The sequence below is a fragment of the Aythya ferina genome (genome assembly GCF_964211825.1).
Source record: "Aythya ferina genome assembly, chromosome: 3".
NCBI lineage: Eukaryota > Metazoa > Chordata > Aves > Anseriformes > Anatidae > Aythya > Aythya ferina.
The window spans coordinates 6,705,406-6,717,511 of record NC_140298.1 but is presented as its reverse complement, the minus strand read 5'-3'; the positions used below and the strand labels follow the sequence as shown (position 1 = coordinate 6,717,511).

Here is a 12,106-nt window from a genome sequence, read left to right as displayed (position 1 = left end):
GGAAGGAATTTTCTACAATAGAAAACAAAAATACTCAAGGCCTAAAAATACCAGGGCCAGTTAAGCAAGGTAAAACGCCCGTCTCCTACCCTGCAGAGGAGGGAAGGACATAGGTGGACAATCTGCTCCTTGGAGTTGTGCTACTGTGCAGAAGGATCTAAAAGACTTCTGGTGCCACAAAGGAGAAGGACTCCAAGCTCAGCAATGGAGACCCTCGCTTTCAATGGAGGAAAACCCGGGGCAGATATAGCAGAGGTATCACCAGCTTGGCTCCCCAGGATGGCAGCAGTTCTGGGCACAGGCAGCAGCAGAGCTTTAATGTTTAGGATGCACCTTTCGGGTATCAGCATGGGACAATTTGGGGAAAGCTTTCGTGGAATGCAGATGTAATGCACCTAAATTTCACCCTGCATGACAGGAAAAAGTAGGTTTTGGTGCTTTTTTTTTTTTTTTTTTTCCTTTTTCTCCCCAAAGAAGAAATTAAGTGTTTTTAGTGGTTGTTCAAATTGCAAAACAAAGGCAAAACTTGAAGTAATGGTATTTTTACTGTTTAAAAGGTGAATCTTTTTCAAAAGAGCATAAACTCTCCCTACTGTCCCATTTTCTTCATTTTAGAATAACAAGCATTAACGTGCTCTGAAAGCAGAGTAGAATAACTAGCTAACGCCAAGTGCTTTAGGAGTTATTACCAAACATTACAAGTTTATGTTACGTTCTATTTATTTATTTATTTTTAAGTACACCGTACTTTAAATCCCATACTATCACTTTCTCTCAGGCTCTGAAATAAGTCGAGATCACATACAGCTTCAAAAGGGACAGCCTCTAATGACACATTCAGAAATTCAGAAAATTCAGACAGCTACTTATATAGACCCTCAGAGCCACACACACGGAGCAGTTGTCATTTATCTGCTATCTGCTGTTATCACAACAGAAAGGAATATCCCACAGGCTCTTCTGGCATTGATTGGTAAAGATCCTAGACTTTACAAGATGTTTATTGCAACCTACGGAAATTGCAAATTTAGCTACCAGCCTTTAGGTGTTCAGTACTGGAAGAAAAGAAGAGCTTGAATTACCAAATTAACAACAGGCAGAATGCTGGTCATCTACCAAAGCCTCACCAAAAAAATATATATATATATAAATAATTGGCCTGCTACTGAATCTAGCTCTGCACAGAAGGTGAGCAGCATGCCATGACGTTATGGGGAACTGATACTACAGCCCATTGCAATAAAGGTTCAGAATAAAGGAAGGAGCCCATGCCCTATATTGCAAGCTAACACTTTATGGATACGGTGCCATTGGCTTTGAATATGACCGAGCCCTAAATACTTGGGAACTGCTTTATTCAAAACACGTTTTCTTTAACTTGCAATTACCCCAGCCACCTGTTTCCCTTAAAGTGACATTTTCTACAGAATTACACCTCTTTGGACAAACTCACAACATCACAGGAAAAAAAAAAAAAACACTACTGTCACAATGGATGATATGGAAAGCAAACAATTTTAGCATCAACATAAACAAGCTTAAAATTATCATGGAACCACAGCCTAAGCTGAAAAGCTGCTATTGCCAAATTGCTGTCCACAACAATGCATCAATTATGGAACACGCTTTCTTCTACTGATTTACATGACCAATGCTCAGTTAAACAGCAGTGCAAACTTCAGAACATACTTTCTCTTTGCAGAAGTTATAGAAACAGTAAAACCAGTCGTATTTGATTTTTTTTTTTTTTCTGTTTTAATCACTGATCTATTAGAATGAGAACCGCCTCTGCACTGTGTGGGCAATGTGTAGTATTAGGTATGGCATATATTGTTTTAAACTTCGTTAAAGCCTCTGAAGACAGGGATAAGAGTTTAAATTCTGAATATGCAACTATGAGCTTCCTCACTTTAAAAAACAAATGTACGTAACAATGACTGGAACAGGTAGGTTGTATTGCTCACAAACAAGTCATGCATTCCTCCTGCATGGTGAGACTTATGCTTGTCCTTACAAATTAAGCAAGGCAAAATATCCATTCCTGCAAGACAAGCCACAAAGATTAATTGAATGCAGAAGAACAGGACAATATTATTAGCCCTCTGCTCATAGTTTACAGACTAATAGCACACAGGCATGAAAGTTTTCAGGAATATGAAGGTATTTCACCTAACTTGAGCCTCAATTTCAACAGGAACAGCTCTCACCACACCCAAAAAAAGCAAAATACAGTTTAGAAGAAGTGCTAGATGGGTGGAGTTTTTAAAAATTGCTGAATACACTGATAATTTAATTATATGAGTCATACTTATTGAGTTCCAGGAAAGCAAGGCCAGATATTTGAAGAACTGACAATGAAAAAAGCTACACTGCACAAAAGGTTGGGGGAAAAAAAAAAGAATTTGTTGCAGACTACTCTATCCTAGATCAAGTAACTCTTCTATTTGTTTGCTCTTTTGTTCTTGTTGAAATCACAAGTCACAGGAAAATTCCCTTCTACAAGACGTGATTTAGCATTATCTGCCGACAGTATGAACTCCTTGGGCAGGGAAATCATTCTTAAGCCTACCTTCAACTGGGCCATGCCCATGCAGTTATCTTTTGCTGTAAATCTGGAAGAGTAAACATGAGGCAATGCTGAAAAAATCTGTCCTGGTTTACACTGACTGCAAAGTCAAGGCCACCACTGTGCAGTATGATACAATTATTCATAAAAGTATTTTAACAGTCATGTCACTAGACTAGAAAAAACCACTACAGCCCAAGGTAGATCAATAACCGGAGGTAACAAAGAACAGTCAGGAACTTTCATAGAACTTTCCCTGGCCCTCAGAAGATGTAATGCTAGCAGTTGTCACTACAAGTTCATTAACTTTTCAAAAAGGCTAAAGAAACAGGAAGAAAAATACACATATATACACGTACAGGGGTTTTTTATTGTTGTTTTTTACTTTCTCTTTCTTCTCTGTCAGAAAAAAGTCTGTAATTTATGAACAACTAGCTCATTGTCTCAAGTTCTCAGCAGGTATTTTAGTGGCAAAAGAGTAATAAAGAAGACAGCGTTTGAAGCAACGTTATTAGATATACTCACTGTATTTAAGACTTCGCTTAACTTGAAGTTATTATTACCCATCTGATCTTCCTAAATTCTAACAGATAAAGAACAACCCCCCAGTAAAACTCAGGAATAGAGCTGTACTATCGCAGCTTGTAATTCAATTTATGGCCAATTTTTCAAAAGCACATAGGTGGTTTACGCGTCTCATCTCACTCTCAATTAAAAACACAGGCACTAGCTTATGAAAAAAAGTAGAACAAAAACACCATCAATTCTATATAAGTCACTTAAAAAACACTGGTAAAGACATTAAAGCAGATTCTCTACAATAAGTAGTCTATTTCCCTGTAACCATATAATAAAAATGGTTTTCCATATCCTAACTTGGCCACCTACTAGGCAGTATACAAGCAAGAACATAAGACATTCATTTCCCAGACTTCTTATGCCTGCATTGGTTTTATACTAGACTCAAGAAATCTTAATTTTCAGTTTAAAATTCATTTTTCTTATGAAAAATAGTTAACAGTTAACTTGTAATTCTGAAGAAAGCATAAATGCAAATTTGCAATGTCATTACTGTGCTGAACTGCCTTCGTTAGAATACCAAATCTTTTCTCCCAGAAAACTTATGTCAGATCTGTCAGTGTGGCTGTTGTCTGGTTCAGTTACGGTTCTTGTATTTCAATAGTGAGACCCCAGGTAAAGGCAAGCTTTAAGCTGGATGGAAAGCTTCTGTGTCCTTTTACCCCTTTTTCTAGCATTAACTTGAATTTTTAGTTCAAATAACATTTCTTAGAAGTTCTCACCTCGTTCAGAAGCTCATTATTTAGTACACTAGAACAAAATATTTTCTATTACAGGCATTTGGAATATTCAAACCATTAAAATGAAGAATGGGTGCCAACTGCAACAAGAACGTTTTTTAACATACTCACCCTGGATTATAAAGCATAACGGCTGATAGGTTCTCACAAGATTTTGAGAGATCTGTCATAGACAAGCTGAAGGAAGACAGCAGTCCACTCTAACAACAGACCATAAAATATATATTAGACAAACACTGCTGTGCTTGCAAACTTGTTTTGTTTCACTTCATGAAATATGAAATATTCTATGTAAAACAAAACTAAGCAAACCTACAACGTTCAAGGTATGTCTATATTAGCAGTAAAGTTGTGAAGAGGTTGAAATTCCCCCAAATGCTGATTTTACCTCACCTTTCTTTTTTCCCTTAGTTTAGCAGCTTCTTTGGGGTGGTTAAAGCGAAACATATTGGTTCTTCCAAGTAATATAACAGCACCTGATGAGAAAAACACACACCATTTACTGACAACAGACTGTATCAGGAAATGCCAAATAATTTTTCTGTCATCCAATATGTAAGCACAGCCTTCCGTTAAGTAAGAACAAAATGAAAATGCACTTTGACACAGCTATGTTAATGGATGTGTATATTTTATTCCTCCTTCTTCCTACCTAAAAAAAAAAAAAAAAAAGAACACCAAAAAAAAAAAAACAACAAAAAACCACATATGTTCATGCACAGAAAGGTCAATCATGTTCATGCAGTTTAGTTTAAAGAATAAGTAGAGGAAGCAGTCATAACAGCTGCCGCAGTTTGACCTACACACTTCAACAGTGCTACTTTGGAGGCTACCAGCAGGTACGGAACACCATGGGAAAATCCATAAACGTGACTAAGAACAAACTAATCATTATTCATCCACTTCTGATCGAAGTCAAGATTGAATCTACCTAAACTGAAAGCTACACTTTTTCATAATTTGTACTCTCACTTACCTTTTTCTTCTTTATGTAGAACAACACTGAAGTTTGTCATCACTCAAAACAGGCTTATTAGTCTTTTATACCCAATAGTTATTTTCTGAGGAAAGAACCTTGAATAATTCATATTGTTCAATGCACATCCATTATCGTATTTAATCAGCTACGGTACAGGTCATATATAATGTGACTCTGGGCAATTCTTATAATATTTTAAAGACACTAGCACCAAGATTAATACTTTCCCACTAAAAAGCACATTGTTAGTGATGTCTCACTGCTGTCATAACATTGAAGTCCTCCAAATTAACCACCACAAAATTAACTATTTATCTGTCGAATGGCGTGAAGGAATTTTAAAAGAGAACGGATTCTATTACACTTAAAACCTGAAAAAAATGCACTTACAACTGCTTACTAGAAACAAATTGTTATCATCTGAGAATGAAATGCTGCCCTGAATAAGCAGTGCTTCTCTTAAGATTAGCTTAATTAGGAACATCAACACAAATAAGGCCATTCAGTCTTGGCAATTCAATGATAAGAGGCACTATAGTCACAATATCACTTCTTGCTGTCTACACAACACCTCAGTTTTGGACCATAAGCACAGTTCACCTCAGACTAACGTTAAGATGAATTACCTTCCATAGATCTGTATGCAGCTTTGTATTGCCAAGTCATTTTGATACCACTTCTGTAATTTGTGACAGAAGCTGGTTGACCCTTCCTTCATGAATTGCGCTGGGCACATCTATACACATATTTTTAATGTAAGCACATTAAAAGGGGTCGCTGCCAGTCATGACTGCTGTAGTGAAAGGGGTAAGTCTTCACATGCTCAGTCGTGCCAAACATCTCTCTGCTCCACTCTTGCTGCCTGCCTGGAAGGACGTTTTGATTACTTTAGCAGAGGAGACATTGAGGATTCCAGTGAAATTCCTTCAGTTACTTTCAAATGAAGATACTGTAAACATTTTTGGCCATGTTACTAGGTAGAAGTTACTTAAGTAAATTATTAAAAATTTCAGAATGAATTCAGCTAAAGATACTTGTTCCTAACTTGACATATCTGAAAGAAAACAGGTGGAAGAGGCTTAACAGCAGCACATGACATTCAAAATCAGATGGAGGATCATATGAATTACAACTAGGTTTCTCTTTCAGTACTTCTCCAAATCATACGATGATGAGCCTAGCATAAGTCTGAACAGGAAGAAGGAAAAGGGCTACGTGCACGTCACACGATACACTTGTGAAGTACTTCAAATCACAGAACAGTTTGGGTTGGAAGGGACCCTAAAGACCATCTAGTTCCTAACCCCCTGTCACAGACAGAGACACCTTCTCGTAGGCCAGGTTGCTCATTTTAGTACACCATTATAGTCAATGCACAGATTTGAAGGGGAACTGCAATTCCTCTGCTTCTCCCATTACATTCCTTTTTTTTTTATCCCAGAATGTCATAGGCACTGTTACTTCACAATGCCACTTTTTGCATTATGGAACCTCTGTTTGCTGATATAGGATTTTATTGTAGGATTTTATTATTATTGTAGTTTTTCTTTACTAATATAATCCTAGCTCCCACTTGACAGAACTTAGATATGCAGCAACATGAAAACTGATCAAGGAAAAAAACTTTGGATCAAAAGCATACTGTCAAATATTTCCTAAGCATTGGGTTAGATTGTCCTTTATCGTACAATGCAGTTCCCCATCAGAATGCAAGTGTGCAGCATCAATGTCGTCATGGAAACATAACTGGCTTTGCTATGGGGTTTGCTTTTCATTTGTTTACTCTAAGCAACAATTCTTATTCTTCTAGAATGTTAAATAACAAAGAAAAAAAGGTTTCTCAAATACACCGACAGTACTAAGAACAACAACAAGAACCATTCAAGAACAGTCTTTATCATTTAGGGAACTCTGATCTGGTAATTTAATTGGTTGACTCCAACACATAAGTGACCAGAGGATAGGAAACAAGTATGAAGAATGTATGTTCAAATACCATCAAGCACTTCTCATCTACACACACCAGTATTTTGGAACTGTGCAAACAAAGGAAACAAAGGTATCCATAATTAAGATCTTCCTAACTTCTAAAATTTTATTTTATGATTCTAAAAGTTACTTGTATTACCAAACTATAAAAAAAAAACAAGCACGGAGAAATGACATTAACTACAGACAGGTTAGCAGTTTGGCCTCGAAACGGAAAGCTCATTTTAAACTGAGGATAAATTTAAGGTAAAGAACAAACTCCAGTGAGTATTTGTTCAATTACCTTTACAAATCTTATCAGATGTTCTTTATAAGAACAAAATATCATAGCAAGTTGCATTACTCAAGAGGCCACATTAGCCAGAATTCACAAATGGTGGAAGTAATCTGAAGAAGGAAGCAGTAATTAATGCCTCTTTTTTTTTTTTTTATATTAACTATTATTAATAACTGTTCATTTGAAAGTGTGCTGATTTTTTTTTAGACTGTCACAAACGGAAGCATTTAAATATATCAGTAGATAATCAGCAATACCTAAAGCAGATATTTAAAGAGGCTGGCATTTCATGCTGTGAGACTAAATGCTAACACAGCTAGGAGAGATATATTGTGCACGAGTTGTTAAACCAGTTATTTCATCAGCTTTGCCCACCTGATGTCAAAGCTTCCACCCTTCCTTCAGACTCAATCTGGTTACAGTCTACAGATCCGCTTGTGCAGCTGTTTTTCAAAATTTAGTAATTCAAAGCAACCCTTTCCCCGCCCCCCTTTTTCTGAGTTGCACATTTCTTTAGACAGAAATTCAGGAGAAGAAAAACAAAAACAAAAACAAAAACATGCTTCTACTCTTCACAGTACAAAAATCAAGTTGCTGCATATGCCTGAAAGAAGGAAACAGGACCTAAACTTCTGCCTTCTTCTGAGCCAATCAAACCTATAATGCCTTAGAAACACAGTAGGCTAAAATAAAGATGAGCCATTGCAAGCACAATTCGTGTTAACAGTGTTTCTTGCCATCAATGCCAATGTTCCTAACAATTTATCAATAGGAGTTACTCAAATCCAAGACAAAGGAGTTGGGCTTTCTTTTTTTTTGTTCTGTATCTATAACAGAAACAACTGAATGTCTCTTATTTCACATGAATAGACACTTCACAGAATCAACATGCCCTGGCCATAACAAAGCTATTTTCTGAAAGCAAAATCTTGCAGCACTTGAGTTTGAAAAGGTGCAAGACTCGTTGTTCAGCACTACTTTGTCCACTGTGTTCCTCATTTGTTAGAACGAGCTTATTCTGAAAGCTTCTGTCCAGGAGAGGGGCACTGCTTTTCAGCAGCTGAGCTCTGTTACAACCTCACTTCTCAACATGACTTCAGCTCATAGCTAAATGGGAAAGTATTCTGGGTGATCCTGGAAGATAAAACATCCAGAACCTCTGCTGCAGCACTCTTCAGTTTACTTGTTAGTCAGTCCTTTCCAGGCCAACAAAATACACCTTTGTTCCCAGTTGTCCCGGCTGCTTTCAATCATTTCCAGATTTTAAAGCTTTTATATTAAAATTGTAATCCTCTGAACTTCATCTGTAAGGGTTAGCCTCCCTCTTTTTGTCACTTTCCTACAGCTGTAGTTAACAGATACTCCAACTAAATCTCCTGCTACCCAAGAGGATTTGGCAATAGAGTGTTAAGTGGGACTGCACTGAAGTCCTGAGAAGGAAAAAAAAAAAAAAAAACACAACTCTGATGTTATTTTAGTCATGCAGAGACCAGTATTATTTTTCTTAATATCACACCAACCTAAGCTTTCTGCCATGGTGTTCACTTTATGTATAACCTTTGAATGAAATCAGACAGCAAGGATCAGTTCATACTCAAGATTCTGAAGTGGCTCAAATTAGTAAATAATTCTCTTTTCACCACATAGCAATTCTCTGACAGAACAAAAACTCCATGGCTCTCTCCAGATAACTTTGCTAAGAAGAAACTGAATTAAAATTAAACAGTAATCTCTTAATATACACACAGATTTTTCAGTAGTGTTGCCAGAAATAAACAGATGCTGTATGGAAAACTATACTATGCTGGGTAATACCTTGGTTTAGGTGCGTGGCCTCTGTAATCTGAATTCCATTCACAGAGCACTGCGCGCCATTCAATGGTATCAGATTCACAGTACCGTTGAGATTTTCAAAGATGCAATGCTCACTTTCCAAATCAAGACCATGAAGAACTAAACACACACACAAAAAAAATAATTAGTCTCTTAACAACTAATAAGATTTGCATTCTGATGGTGATTTATTAAGGACAGACTATGTTACATATTTGCAAGCATCTTTTCTTTTCTTTTCTTTTCTTTTCTTTTCTTTTCTTTTCTTTTCTTTTCTTTTCTTTTCTTTTCTTTTCTTTTCTTTTCTTTTCTTTTCTTTTCTTTTCTTTTCTTTTCTTTTCTTTCTCTTTTCTTTTTTCCCCACCCTGCAGACAGTTTTTTTTCGTTCCTTCACGACCTCCTGCATTCCTTAAACATTGACCCTATTTCTTGTTTTACTGTAGTGGAAATAGAAGTGTTCTTTTTTTTTTTCTGATTTATTTTACATAATGCTCTTTTCTCCTTTGTTTTGGCACCAGATTAGTAAATGCTTATTTTGCTCTGTTGGAAATCAGTGAAGAAAAGTTTACGTATTTGTAGAGACAGTTTTTTTTGGCTAGTTTCACTGGGAAATCGTAAGTGTAGCTGCTTTAAGGTCTAGAAGCTTTTAAGTCTGAATAGGTAGGATATAACATATAATTGTAGACAATAAGAAAGGCTGAAATAAGGTTATATCTTCTATTACACTCAGGCACTTATCCATCAGTTATGCTACTTTCCATCTCTTCTTCAAGTAATGTGCGATTATCTCTACCCGTATTGCTTAATCTTACAAAGCAATGTGAATTTCATGGAATTTATATATAAATTTTAATCCGGGCATCTTTTGACCAAAGGAAATACATAAAACTATGTTATTTGTCTCTCAATTTCTCACTTGAGAACTAAAGGATGTAGCTTATTTGATTAAACTGCCACTAAGCAGCTTATGTGACAGGTTAGTCCAGCAATGGCATGGAGTTGCTTTAATAAAAAGTAAGAAAAATCAGCACAAGAAGGCTACCTACTTTTCACTAACTTCCAGAATTTTCTTCCAAAATCTGAAGTCCAAAGACTGCTTTAGGTATAACAATATAGCAATACTGTCTTTATACAAAGGTTAAGAGAATGATTGTGCAATAATTGTGGCAGGTGTTGTATGAAAAAGGATGGTATTTTTATAGGAGGCTTTTTCAAAAGTAGCAAGAAATAAATTAGTAACAAGTACATGAATAGATTTGAAGCCAACAAGCTATTTCAGAAGACATGCTTTTTGAAGCAAATCCCATGTAATTTAGTTTTCATAAATTTTCTAAAAATTAAAATACACAAGAACATATAAACAACTAACTACTAGGAAAAAAAGGAAAATTATAAAGCTCTGTTAACCTATGGGGATGCTGGAAGAAAGAGGGGAAAAATGAAGAAAGGAGGAAAAAAATGAAGAAAGACCATAAAGTAATGCAAAATTCCATACCAATGTCCTGTTCTGTCACAGCATCTTCCCTGCCAACATATGTTTGGCCCTCCTAATTAAAAAGGAGATGTATTATCTTCAGTTGAAATTTCCCTTTCTCTCACACACAGAGATGTTTTATTCTTTTACTTTCTCAGATTATTCTGGATGAAATACATGTTTAAACATACTACCTGATTTCTTCCCCTTGTATTTTAAGAATGCTTTCAGTCATTATCATACAATGTTACTAGCAATTTTAAGTTTCAACCATACTGCACAACGCCACCATTGTAGTTTTGAGGCATTTAACATAGATCTAGATTTCAAGTCAAGCTTCACAATCAGATAAATGGAAAACCAAAATAGATAGATAAGCATATGAAGCGCCTATCTCTGGTTAACCAGTCTACATAAACCTAAATAGTAAAATAACTGGCATTATAATGTAATTCAATGAATTATAACTTCTTACTCTAGCAGAGAAATGTAAAGAACTTTTCTTTCCATAGTGGTGAGATGTAATGAACACTTATATGAGCATTTTGACTACTATTTGCCTGCTACAATTTGTCTACTGAAAACTCACAAGGCATATATAAAGGCTATAGAAACATAGATGTGTATTTACCTTCAAGTGATACAAGATGATACCAGTACTAAGAAGATCATCATCAATGCCAATTAGATGAGGCAGTTCAGAATCTAGCACAACACCTATCCCTTCTTTCCTCAAAGCTAACGTTTGTTCCTGTAAAGGACAAGAGTATAGTTATTAAAATATGCACAAAATAGCACTCTTCTTTCGCTTTCTAAACCACCCTTAAAGTAACTTATCCTCTGTAATAAACCCTGCTTATTTTTTGGTGTTTTTTTCCTAACATTCTAAATGCAACTTTTATACTTCCAGTGAGTGTTCCAAGCTTGCCATTCAGGAAATCTGTGAAGGTGTTACTTGAAAGAAGCCAGACAAACAGCTGAATTATACCAGATAAGGGAGATCAATCAAGAGAATAACAAAGCAATGTTGTCTGAAAGCAAGCTACGTACCACCTTGCATGACAGAAAGAATTTGAAACTACACAGAATTCAGTATGGCTAAGGAACAGAAAACTGAAAGCTCTTTAGCAATCCTTTAAATAAACTGAATCTTGTGCAATGAAAATCCCAGGCACCTGAAAATCTAGTATGCCTAAGCAGATAAAACATCGTGCAATGTAATGGAAGCAGCAACAACAGTAAATAAACGTAGGAACAAAACTTTAATTTTCCAAAATTCCTTTTGGCCACATTCTGCAGTCACCTGTATGGTAAGGTATCATTCAGCAGGAGAGGAGTACAAGTGGAAGGCTCCAATAACTCGAATGAAACGTGATCTTGTACTCATCAGTATATGCAATAAATAAGAGATGAACTATACCTTTGAAATAAGGTTTTAGTATTCAAAAAGTTTATTTTACAAGTTGAACTCAAATCCTACTGATTTCTTAGACCCCAAAGCTAACATCAACAGGCTGTGAACATGTACGCAGACTGCCTTTCAAAGTGAATCAGTTTTACTACCTAAACAACTGAACCATTATGAGCCAAGGAAGACTGACAACTCAGGAGGGAGAGGCAGCAGCAGCAAGTATCACTTCTGTGTATTATGAGGCACACACTTTTTTCC

General features: G+C 36.1%; 1 protein-coding gene across 10 annotated transcripts in view; it reads right to left on the bottom strand.

Moving 5' to 3' along the window:
* KIF16B (kinesin family member 16B) overlaps positions 1-12,106 on the bottom strand; it is a 138,355-nt gene that overhangs the window by 66,700 nt on the left and 59,549 nt on the right. For all 10 annotated transcript variants that reach the window (XM_084513112.1, XM_084513114.1, XM_084513115.1 and 7 more), the window contains exons 13-17: positions 11,069-11,188; positions 10,459-10,510; positions 8,946-9,083; positions 4,279-4,361; positions 3,997-4,085 (exon numbers count right to left, since the gene is read on the bottom strand). In XM_084513112.1, coding sequence (XP_084369238.1) covers positions 3,997-4,085; positions 4,279-4,361; positions 8,946-9,083; positions 10,459-10,510; positions 11,069-11,188 — 482 coding nt within the window. The remainder of the gene's footprint in view (positions 1-3,996; positions 4,086-4,278; positions 4,362-8,945; positions 9,084-10,458; positions 10,511-11,068; positions 11,189-12,106) is intronic.